Source organism: Salvelinus namaycush, chromosome 3, assembly GCF_016432855.1.
Source record: "Salvelinus namaycush isolate Seneca chromosome 3, SaNama_1.0, whole genome shotgun sequence".
Classification (NCBI taxonomy): domain Eukaryota; kingdom Metazoa; phylum Chordata; class Actinopteri; order Salmoniformes; family Salmonidae; genus Salvelinus; species Salvelinus namaycush.
The window spans coordinates 7,434,582-7,457,269 of NC_052309.1; the positions used below are offsets into that span (position 1 = coordinate 7,434,582).

A 22,688-nucleotide genomic window follows, 5' to 3' on the forward strand; every position below is an offset into this window, starting at 1 on the left:
AGCCTCTGACACAGCAGGCTTCTGCACAAATGTAAATGCACCATATAGCCAGTTACGGGTATCTATATCAAGTTATAAAGAGGTGGAGGCAGTAGGCTAATAGCAGTCTCTAATTTATACAGTATTTTTAGACCATCTCAACCATTATCCCCATAGATAACACTAAAGCATTAAGAGGTTTAGCTCTAACATAACATGTCAGAATGTGTGACAAACACAGAAAGAGAGAGAAGAGTAGAGAGGTAGAAGACAGAAAAAGATTATGAATTTGTTCCTTCTTGTACCTGAATGGTTGGTGTTGGGGGTGGGGTCTCCATCTCCCCAGAGCCAATGGCCTTGAGGAATCGGATCATGTGACGACAGAGGTCCCACTTGCCCTGCTCCAGAGCCGTGTTGAAGAGTAGCGTAGCGTGTTGCCTGCTCACCGCTGGAACCTCCATGTTCTGAGGACCACAGTCACATTATCAATACAAGCCTTTTAACTACTTGACCCTTAACCCTAGCTCCATCCCTAACCTTAACCCTGGCTCCATCCCTAACCTTAACCCTGGCTCCATCCCTAACCTTAACCCTGGCTCCAACCCTAACCTTAACCCTGGCTCCATCCCTAACCTTAACCCTGGCTCCATCCCTAACCTTAACCCTGGCTCCATCCCTAACCTTAACCCTGGCTCCATCCCTAACCTTAACCCTGGCTCCATCCCTAACCTTAACCCTGGCTCCATCCCTAACCTTAACCCTGGCTCCAACCCTAACCTTAACCCTGGCTCCAACCCTAACCTTAACCCTGGCTCCAACCCTAACCTTAACCCTGGCTCCATCCCTAACCTTAACCCTGGCTCCATCCCTAACCTTAACCCTGGCTCCATCCCTAACCTTAACCCTGGCTCCATCCCTAACCTTAACCCTGGCTCCATCCCTAACCTTAACCCTGGCTCCAACCCTAACCTTAACCCTGGCTCCAACCCTAACCTTAACCCTGGCTCCAACCCTAACCTTAACCCTGGCTCCAACCCTAACCTTAACCCTGGCTCCAACCCTAACCTTAACCCTGGCTCCATCCCTAACCTTAACCCTGGCTCCATCCCTAACCTTAACCCTGGCTCCATCCCTAACCTTAACCCTGGCTCCATCCCTAACCTTAACCCTGGCTCCAACCCTAACCTTAACCCTGGCCCCATCCCTAACCTTAACCCTGGCCCCATCCCTAACCTTAACCCTGGCTCCATCCCTAACCTTAACCCTGGCTCCATCCCTAACCTTAACCCTGGCTCCATCCCTAACCTTAACCCTGGCTCCAACCCTAACCTTAACCCTGGCTCCAACCCTAACCTTAACCCTGGCTCCAACCCTAACCTTAACCCTGGCTCCAACCCTAACCTTAACCCTGGCTCCAACCCTAACCTTAACCCTGGCTCCATCCCTAACCTTAACCCTGGCTCCATCCCTAACCTTAACCCTGGCTCCAACCCTAACCTTAACCCTGGCTCCATCCCTAACCTTAACCCTGGCTCCATCCCTAACCTTAACCCTGGCTCCATCCCTAACCTTAACCCTGGCTCCATCCCTAACCTTAACCCTGGCTCCATCCCTAACCTTAACCCTGGCTCTATCCCTAACCTTAACCCTGGCTCCACCAGTCACATTTCTAAATAATGTTTGTCTCTGGCTATTAGGATGAGACAGGGGAGTATGTTAACCTGTAGTATAATGAGATAGGATGCAGCGGTGTCCAGGTCCTGAGCCATCAGACATTCCTCAAACAGATCCTTGGGGTTGCCCACGGCAGCAAACAGGTAGTTCCACAGGGCAAACTCTGTCTTCCTGGCGCAGTGCACGATGGTCTGGAGCAGAAACACACAGGCGGAGCTACATTAGACACACAGTCACTATATAGTGCACTACTTTTAACCAGAGCCCTATTGGCCCAGGTCAAAAGTAGTGATAGGAGCAGTAATGTAAAGTACTTAAGTAAAAATACTACTTATGTAGTTTTTTAGGGTATCTGTACTTTACTATTTATATTTTGGCCAACTTTTACTTCACTACATTCCTAAAGAAAATGATGTACTTTTTACTCCATACATTTTCCCTGACACCCAAAAGTACTCTACATTTTGAATGCTTAGCAGGAAAAGAAAATGGTCCAATTTCCGCACTTCTCAAGAGAACATCCCTGGTCATCCCTACTGCCTCTGATCTGGCGGACTCACTAAACACAAACGTATCTTTTATAAATGTCTGAGTGTTGGAGTGTACCCCTGGCTATCTGTAGTAATGTCTGAGTGTTGGAGCGTGCCCCTGGCTATCTGTAGTAATGTCTGAGTGTTGGAGCGTGCCCCTGGCTATCTGTAATGATGTCTGAGTGTTGGAGCGTGCCCCTGGCTATCTGTAATAATGTCTGAGTGTTGGAGCGTGCCCCTGGCTATCTGTAATAATATCTGAGTGTTGGAGCGTGCCCCTGGCTATCTGTAATAATGTCTGAGTGTTGGAGCGTGCCCCTGGCTATCTGTAATAATGTCTGAGTGTTGGAGCGTGCCCCTGGCTATCTGTAATAATGTCTGAGTGTTGGAGCGTGCCCCTGGCTATCTGTAAAAAAAGAAAAGAAAAAAAGAAAATGGTGCCGTCTGCTTTGCTTAATATAAGGAATTCGAAATGATTTATACTTTTACTTTTGATAGTTATATTCACAACCAAATACTTTTACTCAAGTATTATTTTACTGGGTGACTTCCACTTTTACTTGAGTAACTTTCTATTAAAAGGTATCTATACTTTTACTCAAGTATGACAATTGGGTATTTCTTCCACCACTGGATAGGATGCTAATGGGGATCCTGATAAAACACCACGAGCCCAAGTCAAAAGTAGTGACAGGATACGAATTCAGACAAACCAAGACTACTGTACACAAGATCAGTAATTACCATGACCTTGAATGTCCTAGACTAGGCAACAACATTCAGCAGCTCACAGATCATTGCACATAGCCCATCGGTAAATAGCCAATCCAACAACCTCATCCCCATATTGTTAATTATTTATTTATTTTTGCTCCTTTGCACCCCAGTATCACTACTTGCACATTAATCTTCTGCACATCTATCACTCCAGTGTTTATTGCTAAATTGTAATTACTTCGCCACTACGGCATTTTTATTGCCTTACCTCCCTAATCTTACCTCATTTGCACACACTGTATATAGACTTTTCTATTGTGTTATTGACTATGTTTGTTTATTCCATGTGTAACTGTGTCGCACTGCTTTGCTTTATCTTGGCCAGGTTGCAGTTGTAAATGAGAACTTGTTCTCAACTGGCCTACCTGGCTAAATAAAAGGTAAAATATATATTTTATAAATTAACCACTTGATCAAAGTCTCCCTCTCTCTGTTACCTGGAGGAACAGGGGGAACTCGGTGATGAACTTGGCCACGGTGGGCAGCAGCGGGTCAGGGATGGGCTCCCGGGAGGTGGCCTCCTCCTCCAGCACCACGTGAACCATGAGCTCCATGACGTGGGGGAAGTAGGGGAGCTCTGCACAGGACTGGGCCAGGAGAAGGGCCTGCTCCCCCAGGTTACGGACCAGGAGTTGCCTCAGGATGTGGTGGAGGTAGATCTGGGAAGTCCTCTCCACCGTGCAGTAGGGGAACAACCCCTCTAGGGACTCCCGGCCCTCTCTGGGACCCTGCAGAAAAGTCACAAAACATTTGAGTTTTTAATCTTATTTTCTACTCTATCCTTCACAGGCTACTACTATTATTTATCTCTTAACCTCGTCTGCCCACTGACTCACTTTCCCTCAAATAAAGTGAAAATGGCTAGAAAAATTGTTTCAGATCTCTCTGACACAAATGCCTTGATCACTATGCTCCTCCTACACCAAGCTGACAAAATCCACAACAATAGCTAGGAAAGAGCAGATGCTGTGGGGGGGGGGGACTACTGCTGCTGTAGCTGCTACAACAACTACAGTCCTCCCTACCTGCAGGCCGTCATAGAACACAGTCTCATTAGCAGTGTTGTCAACTCATTTTCAGGGGAAGTTGCTAGAGGCAGGTCGATTTGTTGCTAAAAGTCGCTAAATGACGTTGTGATGTCATTGCGTGATGACGTCATTACTTAAAATAAAACTGTCATTACGTAGAATACACAATAACGTTACTCAAATTGACTGGCCATCTCGGCAAAAAATATGATTTGACATTTGTTAGTTTAGATTTGTTTGTTTATTATCACATATTTTTATTTGTAAAAGTAATAAACACATCTTATATGATCAGATATTTTTAAACACATTGAATTATTGAACAATTACACATTGAACAATTACATTTAATTTATTTTCTTTTTAACTAGTAAACCTACACATTCTGAACAATTATAGTTTTAAGCAGTGTATTGGTAGTTAGTTAACATGCTACCTAACTGATCAACAATTATAGGTACAAGCTAATAACAAGGTATATATGCTATCTTATTGAACAAGCAACTTAACTGAAATAATGTCTGCGCTAGGCATCTCTCTCCAGGTTGTTGTGCTGCTTGGCTGGCTAGCTGCTCAATGGTTTCCTCCAGATATTGCCACTGTGTTCTTGCTCACACTGCAGTACACACTGCCACCACCAGCTGTGTGTCTCTGCCAGTTCCAGAAAGTCCACTCCTTGCATACGTATTGTAAATATGATGAATCACAGATTGGCAAGGAAATCCTCTTCATCTTCACTGTCCAACTGCATTGTCACGGAGCTGGAACCAGCAGTAGAGGATGGAGTGTCCTTAAAGCTGTATGCTGCTGTGGTGCCAAACTGCTGCAGAACTTCACTTGGTAGTTTATGCTGGTAACAGGCATCACCAGCGAGCTTCAGTCCATACCGCACCAGGAGTATGGAGTTGAGAGTGTGCAGTGACATTCTATTTCTTAACTTTGACTTGACCACACTCATTTGGCTGAACAGCCGTTCAACCTCCGCATTTGAGTGTGGCAAGGAGAGGGCAGCGAGTGCAGCTTTGCACAGTTCTTCAAATGGATTTGACCCGGAAGAGTCCGTGTAGTTATTCACTTAACTCCAAAACTCGACTGTATTTTCAGTTGAGTCCCACCTAAACAGATGGATGTTTCTCCATTGGGAAACAATTTGATCAATTGTTTGTGGCTGGTATCGCAGTAGCTTTGTGGCTGGTATCTCAGCTACTTTAATAATTTCAGTGGTGCCTTTATTGTGCTTTAGTGTTTCCTTAACACTGAACAAGGCCATGTGTCGCAAGGCTTCTAGGTTGTCTGGGAGCCTTGCTTGCAGCTCCTTGCTTAAAGCAACAATGTAGTTGATGCACCGTCTCCAAATGACCTTTTTGTCCTCTGGCGCAAGACTGAGTTGGGTACACCGTGCTCTCGAAAAGGTACCCAAGGTATGGTGATGGACAGATGCACACTCCTTTGTATGCCTCGTGCCGTTTAGGGGAAATCAAAAACCAGTAGTAGGTTTCCCTGATTAAGTACTCAACACTCCTAGGGATGGTTTCTTTGGATGCTGCACTGACAGCCAATTGTAAAGAATGGCACACACAGCAGATGAGTAGCAAATTGGGCAATGCACATTCTTCCTTTAAAATCTTGTGCACCCCAGTCATCACGGACACATTATCAGTGCCAATACCCTGAAGATGTTCTTTTTTAAGGTTACACTTCTCAAGAAACTCAACTTCTACCTTTGCTATTGATCTGGCATCACCCCCCCCCCCCCCCTCCAATTCAACCAGCCCGAGAAATGTGGACACAACGGTTCTTTTTTAGCACTGAAATACTGAATCACCGCACCCAGGTATTTCGAGACACTGACAGAGGACTCATCCAAAAGGAGACTGAACTTCTCATCCCCCACATCTGATGTTACCCTTTTGAGAAAATAAGGAGCCAGTACTCCCCTAATCATTGCTGTGCACTTGGTGCGGTGCATTTGGAAGTTTGTTGCTGCCACAGAATCTGAAAAGGCAGCTTTGCAAGTCATACCTAAATGGTTGCATGCTAGCAGCGAACAATGCTCTGCAGTGGCCATTGCCATAGTAGCTTCTACGCTTTTGCAGTTATCCACTTTCTTAACCAACTGTGGTAATGTAGACTGTGTTGTGTGGTTGTACGGTTTTGATTTATTTATATGCTTTGCTGTAGCACAATGTTTTTTGATGTCATACATTTTTGCAAGCATATCTGATTTGCAGTACGCACAATATGCCCGTCAATCATCCCCAATTACTGGCTTCAACCACCCTTTAAATTCAGGTACAGACTCCCACTCTTTTCTGTACATCTGGCTGTACAGTTGTGATTGAGACATGTTGATTGATGCTGTACGTTCTGTTCAAGATCAAACATGCGTGACCAACTATATTCATTGGGTTTGTCTCGTCGAACCCATACTACTGCTGCTGCAGTCAGCCAACAATGATTTGCAATTTGCTGAAATTGCTGCTGGCCTGCTGCTGACGTCACTCACAATGCACTGTTGCAGCCAGGCACGTGTGTTGTGACTGAGAAAATCGTTTTTGTGTCATTTAGAGGGAAAAATGCATTTTAGCGTTTGAGTCACTTTTCAAAAGTTGCTAAAACTTCCAAATACATTTTTAAAAGTAGCTACATGTGTTGCTAGGTGCTGTTTGAAAAAAAAGGTTGCCAGGGTACTCTGAAAAGTAGCTAAATCTAGCAACAAAATTGCTAAGTTGGCATCACTGCTCATTAGATGCACCCAGCCCCAGGGAACGCTCCTACTACAATAACTACTATAATAATATGATACTCCTCTCTACCTGCAGGCTGTCATAGAGCACCGTCTCGTTGGAAGCTCCCAGAACCAGAGCATCCTCAAACAGCACAGCCAGGGGGTAGATGTTGATGTGGAAGGGGAGCATGATGCGACGGGACAGGAAGGAGTGGGGCTTACGATGGTCACGAGGGAACAAGGGGAGCCACACCTTCAGATAACAGAACATAAGACAAGGAAACAAGTTTGTCAAATCATTGCAGCCAGCAACAGTCACAAAAGACAACGTTTTAGTTGGGTTAATTTATTTGGCCATTCACAGACAACAGGAGACACTAATCCACAATAGAAGTAGTAAAAACAGATAGCAGGTATACCTTCATCCCAGCCTCTCCACACGACAGCCACAGAGCCTCCAGTAGGTGGCGCTTCTTCCTGTTACTGCGACACGTCGTCCACACATTCTCTACATACTGAGCCAGAACCACTGGAGGACAGAACGGCAGCTGGAGGGAGAGAGAGCGTTAAACACCATAACAACCCCTCTCTCATACACACACACACTATATAATGTACCCTGTATGATACCAATGAATGAATCAATAATGAAGTGACAGGTTGCTGGGTGTAATGATTCCAATGTCAGATAAATTATAACGCATTGTGATATTGTTGTATTGAACAACAATGGATATGTGGATATGTGGTGATGTAGAGATGTTATATGATGTACTGTTTTATCTTTAGCTCATTCAGTACAAACATAGTTCACTGTTTTATCTGCTGTTTTATATGTAATTTGGTGTGTTTGGACCCCAGGAAGAGTAGCAGCTGCCCTGGCAGGAACTAATGGGGATCCATAATAAACCCCAGGAAGAGTAGCAGCTGCCCTGGCAGGAACTAATGGGGATCCATAATAAACCCCAGGAAGAGTAGCTGCTGCCCTGGCAGGAACTAATGGGGATCCATAATAAACCCCAGGAAGAATAGCAGCTGCCCTGGCAGGAACTAATGGGGATCCATAATAAACCCCAGGAAGAGTAGCTGCTGCCCTGGCAGGAACTAATGGGGATCCATAATAAACCCCAGGAAGAATAGCAGCTGCCCTGGCAGGAACTAATGGGGATCCATAATAAACCCCAGGAAGAATAGCAGCTGCCCTGGCAGGAACTAATGGGGATCCATAATAAACCCCAGGAAGAATAGCAGCTGCCCTGGCAGGAACTAATGGGGATCCATAATAAAATACAAATACTAGGGGGAAGGCTTGGGGTCAATTCCATTTCAACTCAGGAAGTACACTTGACTGAATTGAAATGGAATTGACCCCAACCCTGCTAGGAGGTGAATAGGGGATGTGACTGGGAACCTTCTCCTGTATCTGGGGTCCAGAACGGTCTCTCTGTAGCATGATGAGCTGGCCTGCCAGGTTCAGTATGATGCTGTCTGCCATACAGGCCTGTCACGGGCACAGAGGGACACACACACATGAAAACATTTACATTTGAATCCTTTAGCTGTTATCCAGAGCAACTCGGTACATAAACGCAGAAAAACAAAGAAACGTCCCTTTTTCAGGACCCTGAAAAAATTACTTCACAGATCTTCATTGTAAAGGGTTTAAACACTGTTTCCCATGCTTGTTCAATGAACCATAAACAATTAATGGACATGCACCTGTGGAACGGTCGTTAAGACACTAACAGCTTACAGACGGCAGGCAATTAAGGTCACAGTTTTGAAAACTTAGAACACTAGAGGCCTTTCTACTGACTCTGAAAAACAACAAAAGAAAGATGCTCTGAGCGTGATCCCGGTCTCTGGCGGGTACGGAGGTGAGGTTCTGTGTCTGTGTCTGTGTGTGTGTGTGTACCTGCTGTGGGGCTTTGAGCTTGATGCCGGTCTCTGGGGGTACGGAGGTGAGGTTGTGTGTCTGTGTGTGTGTACCTGCTGTGGGGCTTTGAGCTTGATGCCGGTCTCTGGGGGTACGGAGGGGAGGTTGTGTGTCTGTGTGTGTGTGTGTACCTGCTGTGGGGCTTTGAGCGTGATGCCGGTCTCTGTGCGTACGGAGGTGAGGGTGACCGACACCACCAGGGCAGGATGAGGAATGTAGCGAGACATGGACACCTCCTGAAGCAGCTCAACACTGGCTGATGGATTGGGCCTGCAGAGACACACACACACACACAGAGACACACATTCTCTGTATTGGCCAGTTGTAAAAGCTTAACCCCAGTTAAGGCCCCAACCAATGTTATGAAACTTCCTTTTGGACTGTTTAATGTTCTTTAGTAGGTTATGGTGACATCTTGTTAGTTTATCTTACTTCCTTATTTGTGTAAATGGTGTCTGTATTGCTCTTTCCGTATCTACACCGGTCCCATGTTTCATGAACTGAAAGAACAAATCTCATCATGTGATAGGTATTACTGGGTTTTTCCCCACAAAGTTCTCGTGACTTTCTTTTCACAACACTACTGATTACTGTCTGAGACCTTCTGGGTCAGGTGACATTCAGTACCTGTCCTGCCTGCTAGTAATGTTGTGTGTGAGAGTGAGATAAGTTTTCTTGTTGAGTATGAGTTTGTGTGCATGCCTGTGCCTGTCCTAAGCATGTGTGTACCACCCTACCCGTCGTGTCTCCTCTCCATGCTGTAGAGGCAGATGGAGCAGTCTGCTCTGAAGAGGATGATCATGTCTCTGAACACGTTGAGCAGCAGAGTGCCAGAGTGCAGCTTGGTGACGGAGGAGAAGGTGTTATCCAGGTTAGATGACCGCAGGTACAGACGCAGCTAGCCAGGGAGAAACACAATCATTACATCTACTGTATAGATCTGCCAATCATGTAGAGACAGAGCTAGCCAGGAGGACAGGAGAAACATTCAATACTGCTGTTCTTCTCGTCTCTCAATCAATCAGTCGGTCAATCCAATCAAACAATCATTAACTGAATCCATCAGCTGGGGAAAACGCAGCCCCTCCGCGCCCAGCCCCTCTGCGCCCAGCCCCTCCGCGCCTCATCCAAATACAATGAGAATAGTGTGTAGTGAACAAAGAGGGGTATTGTGATCCAGTTATCTATGTCGTGTCGTATTACATCGTGTCATATTGTACTGTCGTATTACGTCGTGTCGTATTGTACTGTCGTATTGCGTCGTGTCGTATTGTACTGTCGTATTACATCGTGTCATATTGTACTGTCGTATTACGTCGTGTCGTATTGTACTGTCGTGTCGCGTCGTATCGCGTCGTATTCTACTGTGCCGTATTGCGTCGTGTCGTATTCTACTGTGCCGTATTGCGTCGTGTCGTATTCTACTGTGCCGTATTGCGTCGTGTCGTATTCTACTGTGCCGTATTGTGTCGTGTCGTATTCTACTGTGCCGTATTGCGTCGTATCGTGTCGTATTCTACTGTGCCGTATTGTGTCGTGTCGTATTCTACTGTGCCGTATTGTGTCGTGTCGTATTCTACTGTGTCGTATTGTGTCGTGTCGTATTCTACTGTGCCGTATTGCGTCGTGTCGTGTCGTATTCTACTGTGCCGTATTGTGTCGTGTCGTATTCTACTGTGTCGTATTGTGTCGTGTCGTATTCTACTGTGCCGTATTGCGTCGTGTCGTATTCTACTGTGCCGTATTGCGTCGTGTCGTATTCTACTGTGCCGTATTGCGTCGTGTCGTATTCTACTGTGCCGTATTGCGTCGTGTCGTATTCTACTGTGCCGTATTGCGTCGTGTCGTATTCTACTGTGCCGTATTGCGTCGTGTCGTATTCTACTGTGCCGTATTGCGTCGTGTCGTATTCTACTGTGCCGTATTGCGTCGTGTCGTATTCTACTGTGCCGTATTGCGTCGTGTCGTATTCTACTGTGCCGTATTGCGTCGTGTCGTATTCTACTGTGCCGTATTGCGTCGTGTCGTATTCTACTGTGCCGTATTGCGTCGTGTCGTATTCTACTGTGCCGTATTGCGTCGTGTCGTATTCTACTGTGCCGTATTGTGTCGTGTCGTATTCTACTGTGCCGTATTGCGTCGTATCGTATTCTACTGTGCCGTATTGCGTCGTATCGTATTCTACTGTGCCGTATTGCGTCGTGTCGTATTCTACTGTGCCGTATTGCGTCGTGTCGTATTCTACTGTGCCGTATTGCGTCGTGTCGTATTCTACTGTGCCGTATTGCGTCGTGTCGTATTCTACTGTGCCGTATTGCGTCGTGTCGTATTCTACTGTGCCGTATTGCGTCGTGTCGTATTCTACTGTGCCGTATTGCGTCGTGTCGTATTCTACTGTGCCGTATTGTGTCGTGTCGTATTCTACTGTGCCGTATTGCGTCGTGTCGTATTCTACTGTGCCGTATTGTGTCGTGTCGTATTCTACTGTGCCGTATTGCGTCGTGTCGTATTCTACTGTGCCGTATTGCGTCGTGTCGTATTCTACTGTGCCGTATTGCGTCGTGTCGTATTCTACTGTGCCGTATTGCGTCGTGTCGTATTCTACTGTGTCGTATTGTGTCGTGTCGTATTCTACTGTGCCGTATTGCGTCGTGTCGTATTCTACTGTGCCGTATTGCGTCGTGTCGTATTCTACTGTGCCGTATTGCGTCGTATCGTGTCGTATTGTACTGTGCCGTATTGCGTCGTGTCGTATTCTACTGTGCCGTATTGTGTCGTGTCGTGTCGTATTCTACTGTGCCGTATTGTGTCGTGTCGTGTCGTATTCTACTGTGCCGTATTGCGTCGTGTCGTATTCTACTGTGCCGTATTGCGTCGTGTCGTGTCGTATTCTACTGTGCCGTATTGCGTCGTATCGTATTCTACTGTGCCGTATTGCGTCGTGTCGTATTCTACTGTGCCGTATTGCGTCGTGTCGTATTCTACTGTGCCGTATTGCGTCGTGTCGTATTCTACTGTGCCGTATTGCGTCGTGTCGTATTCTACTGTGCCGTATTGCGTCGTGTCGTATTCTACTGTGCCGTATTGCGTCGTGTCGTATTCTACTGTGCCGTATTGCGTCGTGTCGTATTCTACTGTGCCGTATTGCGTCGTGTCGTATTGTACTGTCGTATTGCGTCGTGTCGTATTGTACTGTCGTATTGCGTCGTGTCGTATTGTACTGTCGTGTCGCGTCGCATCGCGTCGTATTGTGTTGTGCCGTATTGTATTGTGTCGTATCGCATTGTACTGTGTCGTATTGCGTCGTATCGTGTCGTACTGTGCCGTATTGCGTCGTGTCGTATTCTACTGTGCCGTATTGCGTCGTGTCGTATTGTACTGTGTCGTATCGCATCGTATTGTGTCGTGTCGTGGCGAGGCGTATTGTATTGTGTCGTATCACTTTGTATGTACTGTGTCGTATCGTGGCGAGGCGTATTGTACTGTGTCGTATCACTTTGTATGTACTGTGTCGTATCGCGTCGTATTGCGTCATGTCATATCGTGCCGTATCGCGTCGTATTTTGCCGGGTCGTATTGCGTCGCGTCGTTTGCGTCGGGTCGTATCGTGTTGCGTCGTATCATATTGTGACGTGTTGTATCATATCCTGTCATGTTGTCTCACCTCTTCTTGCCGGTCGATGAAATTGTAACAGGCAACAACAACAAAGCCGTTCCACCAGACCAGCCCCCCTGTCACGGTCATGTTCTGCTCCTGAGTGATGTTCCCAAACAGCTTCCATTTCCTGGTGGACATGGAGTAATGTGCAAATCCACGTCTCCCTGCTACAGCTATACACTGGCCTGCTGTGTCTATGGCTGCAAACTAGACACGCACAAGGACATCAAAAGACCACTTTACCAGGAGCACACCCATCGACACACCCACCCACCGACACCCACAGACCGACAGACACCCACACAGACACCCACAGAGCCTGACAAGACAGACAGACACCCACAGAGCCTGACAAGACAGACAGGACACACCGCCTGACAAGACAGCCTGACAAGACAGCCTGACAAGACAGACAAGACAAGACAGCCTGACAGACAAGACAAGACAGCATGACAGACAGACAAGACAAGACAAGACAGCCTGACAGATAGACAGACAGACAAGACAGCCTGACAGATAGACAGACAGACAAGACAGCCTGACAGACAGACAGACAAGACAGCCTGACAGACAGACAGACAGACAAGACAAGACAGCCTGACAGACAGACAAGACAAGACAGCCTGACAGACAGACAGACAAGACAAGACAGCCTGACAGACAGACAGACAGACAAGACAAGACAGCCTGACAGACAGACAAGACAGCCTGACAGACACAGACAGACAAGACAGCCTGACAGACAAGACAGCCTGACAGACAGACAGACAAGACAGCCTGACAGACAGACAGACAAGACAAGACAGCCTGACAGACACAGACAAGACAGCCTGACAGACAGACAAGACAAGACAGCCTGACAGACAGACAGACAAGACAAGACAGCCTGACAGACAGACAGACAAGACAAGACAGCCTGACAGACAGACAGAGACAAGACAGCCTGACAGACAGACAAGACAGACAGACAGACAAGACAGCCTGACAGACAGACAAGACAGCCTGACAGACAGACAAGACAGCCTGACAGACAGACAAGACAGCCTGACAGACAGACAAGACAGCCTGACAGACAGACAAGACAGCCTGACAGACAGACAAGACAGCCTGACAGACAGACAAGACAGCCTGACAGACAAGACAGACAAGACAAGACAGACAGACAAGACAAGACAGACAGACAAGACAGACAAGACAGACAAGACAAGACAGACAGACAAGACAGACAGACAAGACAAGACAGCCTGACAGACAAGACAAGACAGCCTGACAGACAAGACAAGACAGCCTGACAGACAGACAGACAAGACAAGACAGCCTGACAGACAGACAGACAAGACAAGACAGCCTGACAGACAGACAGACAGACAAGACAGCCTGACAGACAGACAAGACAGCCTGACAGACAGACAAGACAGCCTGACAGACAGACAAGACAGCCTGACAGACAGACAAGACAGCCTGACAGACAGACAAGACAGCCTGACAGACAGACAAGACAGCCTGACAGACAGACAAGACAGCCTGACAGACAGACAAGACAGCCTGACAGACAGACAAGACAGCCTGACAGACAGACAAGACAGCCTGACAGACAGACAAGACAGCCTGACAGACAGACAAGACAGCCTGACAGACAGACAAGACAGCCTGACAGACAGACAAGACAGCCTGACAGACAGACAAGACAGCCTGACAGACAGACAAGACAAGACAGCCTGACAGACAGACAAGACAAGACAGCCTGACAGACAGACAAGACAAGACAAGACAGACAGACAAGACAGACAGACAAGAAAGACAAGACAGACAGACAAGACAAGAAAGACAAACAAGAAAGACAGACAAGACAAGACAGCCTGACAGACAGACAGACAAGACAAGACAGCCTGACAGACAGACAGACAAGACAGCCTGACAGACAGACAGACAAGACAAGACAGCCTGACAGACAAGACAAGACAGCCTGACAGACAGACAAGACAAGACAGCCTGACAGACAGACAAGACAAGACAGCCTGACAGACAGACAAGACAAGACAGCCTGACAGACAGACAAGACAGCCTGACAGACAGACAAGACAGCCTGACAGACAGACAAGACAGCCTGACAGACAGACAAGACAGCCTGACAGACAAGACAAGACAGCCTGACAGACAGACAGACAAGACAAGACAGCCTGACAGACAGACAGACAAGACAAGACAGCCTGACAGACAGACAAGACAAGACAGCCTGACAGACAGACAAGACAAGACAGCCTGACAGACAGACAAGACAAGACAGCCTGACAGACAGACAAGACAAGACAGCCTGACAGACAGACAGACAGACAAGACAAGACAGCCTGACAGACAGACAAGACAAGACAGCCTGACAGACAGACAAGACAAGACAGCCTGACAGACAGACAAGACAAGACAGCCTGACAGACAAGACAAGACAGCCTGACAGACAAGACAGCCTGACAGACAAGACAGACAGACAGACAGACAAGACAGACAAGACAGACAGACAGACAAGACAGCCTGACAGACAGACAGACAAGACAGCCTGACAGACAGACAGACAAGACAGCCTGACAGACAGACAGACAAGACAGCCTGACAGACAAGACAAGACAGCCTGACAGACAGACAAGACAAGACAGCCTGACAGACAGACAAGACAAGACAGCCTGACAGACAAGACAAGACAGCCTGACAGACAAGACAAGACAGCCTGACAGACAAGACAAGACAGCCTGACAGACAGACAGACAAGACAAGACAGCCTGACAGACAGACAGACAAGACAAGACAGCCTGACAGACAGACAGACAAGACAAGACAGCCTGACAGACAGACAAGACAAGACAGCCTGACAGACAGACAAGACAAGACAGCCTGACAGACAGACAAGACAAGACAGCCTGACAGACAGACAGACAGACAAGACAAGACAGCCTGACAGACAGACAAGACAAGACAGCCTGACAGACAGACAAGACAAGACAGCCTGACAGACAGACAAGACAGCCTGACAGACAGACAGACAAGACAAGACAGCCTGACAGACAAGACAGCCTGACAGACAAGACAGACAGACAGACAGACAAGACAGACAGACAGACAAGACAGACAGACAGACAAGACAGCCTGACAGACAGACAGACAAGACAGCCTGACAAGACAGACAGACAAGACAGCCTGACAGACAGACAGACAAGACAAGACAGCCTGACAGACAGACAAGACAAGACAGCCTGACAGACAGACAAGACAAGACAGCCTGACAGACAGACAAGACAAGACAGCCTGACAGACAGACAAGACAAGACAGCCTGACAGACAGACAAGACAAGACAGCCTGACAGACAGACAAGACAAGACAGCCTGACAGACAGACAAGACAAGACAGCCTGACAGACAGACAGACAAGACAGCCTGACAGACAAGACAAGACAGCCTGACAGACAGACAGACAAGACAAGACAGCCTGACAGACAGACAAGACAGCCTGACAGACAGACAAGACAAGACAGCCTGACAGACAGACAAGACAGCCTGACAGACAGACAGACAGACAGACAAGACAGACAGACAAGACAGCCTGACAGACAAGACAGCCAGACAGACAGACAGACAAGACAGCCAGACAGACAGCCTGACAGACAGACAGACAAGACAAGACAGCCTGACAGACAGACAGACAAGACAGCCTGACAGACAGACAGACAGACAAGACAGCCTGACAGACAGACAAGACAGCCTGACAGACAGACAAGACAAGACAGCCTGACAGACAAGACAAGACAGCCTGACAGACAGACAAGACAGCCTGACAGACAGACAAGACAGCCTGACAGACAAGACAAGACAGCCTGACAGACAGACAGACAAGACAGCCTGACAGACAGACAGACAAGACAGCCAGACAGACAAGACAAGACAGCCTGACAGACAGACAGACAAGACAAGACAGCCTGACAGACAGACAAGACAAGACAGCCTGACAGACAGACAAGACAGCCTGACAGACAGACAAGACAGCCTGACAGACAAGACAAGACAGCCTGACAGACAAGACAGCCTGACAGACAGACAAGACAGCCTGACAGACAGACAGACAGACAAGACAAGACAAGACAGCCTGACAGACAAGACAAGACAGCCTGACAGACAAGACAAGACAGCCTGACAGACAGACAGACAGACAGCCAGACAGACAGACAGACAAGACAGCCAGACAGACAGACAAGACAGCCAGACAAGACAAGACAGCCTGACAGACAGACAAGACAGCCTGACAGACAGACAGACAGACAAGACAGCCTGACAGACAGACAGACAAGACAAGACAGCCTGACAGACAGACAGACAAGACAGCCTGACAGACAGACAGACAAGACAGCCTGACAGACAGACAGACAGACAAGACAGCCTGACAGACAGACAGACAAGACAGCCTGACAGACAGACAGACAAGACAGCCTGACAGACAGACAGACAGACAAGACAGCCTGACAGACAGACAGACAAGACAGCCTGACAGACAGACAGACAAGACAGCCTGACAGACAGACAGACAAGACAGCCTGACAGACAGACAAGACAGACAGACAGACAAGACAGCCTGACAGACAGACAAGACAGCCTGACAGACAGACAAGACAGCCTGACAGACAGACAAGACAGCCTGACAGACAGACAAGACAGCCTGACAGACAAGACAGCCTGACAGACAAGACAGCCTGACAGACAAGACAGCCTGACACACACACACACACACACAGAGAGACAGACCCATCGACACAACCACCCACCCACCCTCACCCCGACCGACACACCCCCCTCACACCGACCCCCCCCTCACACTCACCCGTATAGGCCAGTTGCTCTCTAGGTATGTACTGTGAATCTACAAGAGAGACGGTATTACTGACAGGACAATACAACTCTTCTGCAGCTCATATCAGGGCTAAATCTGAAGGGGATTCTCATAACAGACTGTAAATTATACACTGACATAATGTTCAAAAAGGATTAAGCAAGAGATAGATGGCCAACTGAGAAGAGATAGATGGCCAACTGAGAAGAGATAGATGGCCAACTGAGAAGAGATAGATGGCCAACTGAGAAGAGATAGATGGCCAACTGAGAAGAGATAGATAGCCAACTGAGAAGAGATAGATAGCCAACTGAGAAGAGATAGATAGCCAACTGAGAAGAGATAGATAGCCAACTGAGAAGAGATAGATAGCCAACTGAGAAGAGATAGATGGCCAACTAAGAAGAGATAGATGGCCAACTAAGAAGAGATAGATGGCCAACTAAGAAGAGATAGATGGCCAACTAAGAAGAGATAGATGGCCAACTAAGAAGAGATAGATGGCCAACTAAGAAGAGATAGATGGCCAACTAAGAAGAGATAGATGGCCAACTAAGAAGAGATAGATGGCCAACTAAGAAGAGATAGATGGCCAACTAAGAAGAGATAGATAGCCAACTAAGAAGAGATAGATAGCCAACTAAGAAGAGATAGATAGCCAACTAAGAAGAGATAGATAGCCAACTAAGAAGAGATAGATAGCCAACTAAGAAGAGATAGATAGCCAACTAAGAAGAGATAGATAGCCAACTAAGAAGAGATAGATAGCCAACTAAGAAGAGATAGATAGCCAACTAAGAAGAGATAGATAGCCAACTAAGAAGAGTATATGGAGGTTCTACCTGGACCACGTGCCAGTGCTTGTATCCCAGTAAAGTGCTGAGTCCCTGAGAGGTAGAGTTGGGCGATGGGTGGTGGGGGGGGCTGCCCTCTCCGCCGTGGGGGAGGTTATGGGGGTGGGGGCTCTCTGAGCTGCTAGAGGGGAGCTGGGTGGGGTCACCACAGCTTAGGTAGAGACGGTCCTCCCCGTGAAGTAACACCTGCTCCTGGTTACTCTGGAGACAACAGGTACTCATTATTCCTCATATAAAAGACTATGCAGAATACATCACTTTTTCATACACAATCAAACTTATTTTTAAAGCCCTTTTTACATCAGCCGATGTCACAAAGTGCTATACAGGTGCTATACAGGAAGCACCCAGCCTAAAACCCCAAATACACCATCTGTGTATTCATGTGGACGTGCCTTCAGAAAGTATTCACACCCCTGGACTTTTTCCATATTTTGTTGTGATGCAGGCTAAATTTAAAAAAAATGTAAATTTAGATTTTTTTGTCACTGGCCTACACGCACACAATACCCCATAATGTTAAAGTGGAATTATGTTTTTAGAAATGTTTACATACCAATTAAAAATGAATAAGCATTCTAAATAAGTTCAGGAGTAAAAATGTGCTTAACAAGTCACATAATAAGTTGCAGACTCACTCTGTGCAATAAGTGTTTAACATGATTTTTAAACGACTACCCCATCTCTGTACCCCACACATACAGATAATTGTAAGGTCCCTGAGTCGAGCAGTGAAATCACCTCTATCACTTTGAGCATGGTGAAGTAATTATTTACACTTTGGATGGTGTATCAATACACCCAGTTACTACAAAGATACAGGAGCCCTTCCTAACTTAGTTGCCAGAGAGGAAAGAAACAGCTCAGGGAATTCACGATGAGGCCAATGGTATCTTTCAAACAGTTACAGAGTTTAATGGCTGTGATAAGAGAAAACGGAGGATGGATCAACAACATTGTAGTTACTCCACAATACTAACCTAAATGACAGAGTGAAAAGGAAGCTTGTACATAATACAAATATTCCAAAACATGCATCCTGTTTGCAACAAGGCACTAAAGAAATACTGCAAAAAATGTGGCAAATAAATGAACTTTTTGTCCTGAATAGAAAAGTGTTAAATCCAACACATCACTAAGTAACACTTCATATGTTCCAAGCATGGTAGTGGCTGCATCACATTATGGATGAGCTCATCATCAGCAAGGACTGGGGAGTTTTTTAGGATATAAATAAACAGAATGGAGCACAGGCAAAAATCCTAGAGGAAAACCTGGCTCACTCTGCTTTCCACCAGACACTGAGATTAATTCACCTTTCAGAAGGACACAACCTAAAATACAAGGCCAACTCTACACTAGAGTTGCTTACCAGGACAACATTGAATGTTCCTGAGTGGCCTAGTTACAGTTTTGACTTAAAAATCAGCTTGAAAATCTATGGCAAGACTTGAAAATGGCGGCTGTCTAGCAATGATCAATATCCAACTTGACAGAGCTTGAAATATTTTTGAAAGAATAATGGGCAAATATTGTACAATCTAGGTGTGCAAAGCTCTTTGAGAATTATCCATGAAGACTCACAGCTGTAATCACTGCCAAAGGTGATTCTAACATGTATTAACTCAAGGGGTTGAATACTTATATTATTTGTAAAAAAAAAAATATATATATATATATATATATATATATACACACATATTTTTCTTCCACTTTGACATTAAAGTGTTTTGTGTAGATAGTTAACAATTACAAATAAATCCCTTTTAATCCTTGTTTGTAACAACGCCATTTGGTAAAAGTCAAGGGGTGTGCCTACTTTCCGAGGCACTGTAAGTGGGTGACAGGGTGTGTGTGTATATAATGCCACGTCCATATCATTACCGTGCAAGGGTTGACCGTGAGGGCGCTCTTGATGAAGTGGAACTGCAGTATGCCAGCCTGCTGGGTCTGGGGAGGAGCCTCCTCCATGTTCTCTACTAGCTCCGTCTCCTCTCTGCTGGTGATGACCCACAGCTGGTAGCCCTCCGCTCCCCAGCACATTGAGCTGATATTTATAGGTTTCTTTTTAGTGCCGTCTGACCGATACCTGGCGAGAGATGGGAGGGCAGAATAATATACCAAAATGCACCTTAATATGAAGTCAGTAAAAGAGCGCCATCTTCGGTCTGTACCGAGGTGTACAGGTCTTGTTTTTGTTGTATGGAATGTTTACATCTACAGTACATTAGGAAAGTATTCAGACCCCTTCAGTTTTTCCACATTTTGTTACGTTACAGCCTTATTCTAAAATTGATTAAATTGCCCCCCCTCCCCCCCAATCATTCTATATACACAACCCCAAAGTAAAAACAAGTTTACAATTTCTTTGCAAATGTATACAAAATAAAAAAAAACGGAAATATCACATTTATATAAGTATTCAGACCCTTTACTCAGAACTTTGTTGAAGCACCTTTGGCAGCGATTACAGCCTTGAGTCTTCTTGGGTATGACGCTACAAGCTTGGTACACCTGTATTTGGAGAGTTTCTCCCATTCTTCTCTGCAGATCCTCTCAAGCTCTGTCAGGTTGGACGGGGAGTGTCGCTGCACAGCTATTTTCAGGTCTCTCCAGAGATGTTCGATCGTGTTTAAGTCTGGGCTTTGGCTGGGCTACTCAAGGACATTCAGAGACTTCTCCCGAAGCCACTCCTGCATTGTCTTGGCTGTGTGCTTAGGGTCGTTGTCCTGTTGGAAGGTGAACCTTGGCCCCAGTCTGATGTCCTGAGCACTCTGGAGCAGGTTTCATCAAGGATCTCTGTACTTTGCTCCGTTCATCTTTCTCTCAATCCTGACTAGGCTCCCAGTTCCTGCCGCTGAAAAACATCCCCACAACATGATGCTGCCACCACCATGCTTCATCGTAGGGATGGTGCCAGGTTTCCTCCAGACGTGATACTTGGCATTCAGGCCATAGAGTTCAATCTTGGTTTCACCAATTTGTAAGTCGCTCTGGATAAGAGCGTCTGCTAAATGACTTAAATGTAAATGTAAATCAGATCAGAGAATCTTGGTTCTCATGGTCTGAGAATCTTTAGGTGCCTTTTGGCAAACTCCAAGTGGGCTGTTGTGCCTTTTACTGAGGAGTGGCTTCCATCTGGCCACTACCATACAGGCCTGGTTGGTGGAGTGCTGCAGAGATGGTTGTCCTTCTGGAAGGTTCTCCCATCTCCACAGAGGAACTCTTTAGCTCTGTCAGAGTGAGCATCTGGTTCTTGGTCACCTCCCTGACCATGGCCCTTCTCCCCCGATTGCTCAGTTTGGCCGGGCAGCCAGAAGAGTCTTGGTGGTTCTAAACTTCTTCCATTTAACAATGATGGAGGCCACTGTTCTTGGGGACTTTCAATGCTGCAGACATTTTTTGGTAACCTTCCTCAGATGTGTGCCTTGACACAATGGTTTTTGCTTTGACATGCAGTGTCAACTGTGGACCTTACATAGACAGGTGTGTGCCTTTCCAAATCATGTCCAATCAATTGAATTTACCACAGGTGGACTCCAATCAAGTTGTAGAAACATCTCAAGGATGATCAAAGGAAACAGGATGCACCTGAGCTCAATTTCAAGTCTCATCGCAAAGAGTCTGAATACTTATGTAAATGTGATCGTTTTTTATTTTTAATACATTTGCAAAAAAAACTTTGCGCTTTGTCATTATGGGGTATTGTGTGGAGATTGATTATATATAAAAAAATGTTTAATCAATTTTAGAATAAGGCTGTAATTTAACAAAATGTGGAAAAGGTGAAGGGGTCTGAATACTTTCTGAATGCACTATATGTACATCTGTTTTCTACATTACCAAAGCTTTTATATGTGGAAGAAAAATAAAGTTGCAACTGTGCAGCTGACTAAACTGCAGAGGTAATTGTGCTAGAGGCTAGGGTTCTACTTGAAGGCATCACACACGCAAAGTCCTCCCCCAGGGTACAGATGAGGTGGGCTCCGAACACACTCCACAGAGACAGTCCCCCGCACTCCCAGGTCACCATGGCAACACTGTAGTCAGGGGACCAGCGGATCAGCTTCACCGCACCCGTCTTGTTCCACACGTCTGAGGAGGAGGAAGAGGAAAAGGAGGAGGAAGAGGAAGGAGTGGAAGGAGTGGAAGAGGAGGAAGATGAGGAAGAGGAAGAGGAGGAGGAAGAGCAGGAACGGACGACAGGTCAGACAGGAATATTTTCTGTAATAAGGAGGGTTTGTTAAATATCCTTTTAACACAATCCTTCTGAACCAAAACATAACTGTCCTTGGATTTATTATTCTCATGTTTTCCGGCCTAACTTTCCAGCAACAGTCCTAGACCAGCACAGTACAGCGAGGCAGCATGAAAGAGGTATGAGACTACACGGCTTGTTTCACCACTTGTTGACAGAGATAGGTTGCAGGATCTCCCATGATGAAAACAGAGCTCAGGTTTAGGATAGGTCAATAGGATTTCACGCTGTACTCTCATTTTATACCATTCACTTCCACGAGGGGGCAGACACATACCATAACATGTAATCAACTGATTCTGTCTCATACATAGCCTGTGTTGAGGGGAACTAAACACCACCTGCACTTGCCAGTCGAAACCAAAACATGCCACTATTTACAATAAAAACAATATG

At 46.3% G+C, this 22,688-nt stretch overlaps 1 protein-coding gene across 9 annotated transcripts in view; it reads right to left on the minus strand.

Annotated features, from left to right (window-relative positions):
* LOC120044890 (guanine nucleotide exchange factor subunit RIC1-like) overlaps positions 1–22,688 on the minus strand; it is a 98,900-nt gene that overhangs the window by 18,977 nt on the left and 57,235 nt on the right. For all 9 annotated transcript variants that reach the window (XR_005476585.1, XR_005476591.1, XR_005476586.1 and 6 more), the window contains exons 9-21: positions 21,985–22,129; positions 19,919–20,123; positions 18,023–18,235; positions 17,172–17,210; positions 12,317–12,517; positions 9,390–9,550; positions 8,784–8,922; positions 8,128–8,217; positions 7,136–7,264; positions 6,805–6,969; positions 3,398–3,688; positions 1,701–1,844; positions 285–443 (exon numbers count right to left, since the gene is read on the minus strand). Coding sequence is in view for 1 of the 9 variants with exons in the window: in XM_038989612.1 (XP_038845540.1) it covers positions 285–443; positions 1,701–1,844; positions 3,398–3,688; positions 6,805–6,969; positions 7,136–7,264; positions 8,128–8,217; positions 8,784–8,922; positions 9,390–9,550; positions 12,317–12,517; positions 17,172–17,210; positions 18,023–18,235; positions 19,919–20,123; positions 21,985–22,129 (2,081 nt within the window). In the remaining 8 variants the exon portion in view is untranslated. The remainder of the gene's footprint in view (positions 1–284; positions 444–1,700; positions 1,845–3,397; positions 3,689–6,804; positions 6,970–7,135; positions 7,265–8,127; positions 8,218–8,783; positions 8,923–9,389; positions 9,551–12,316; positions 12,518–17,171; positions 17,211–18,022; positions 18,236–19,918; positions 20,124–21,984; positions 22,130–22,688) is intronic.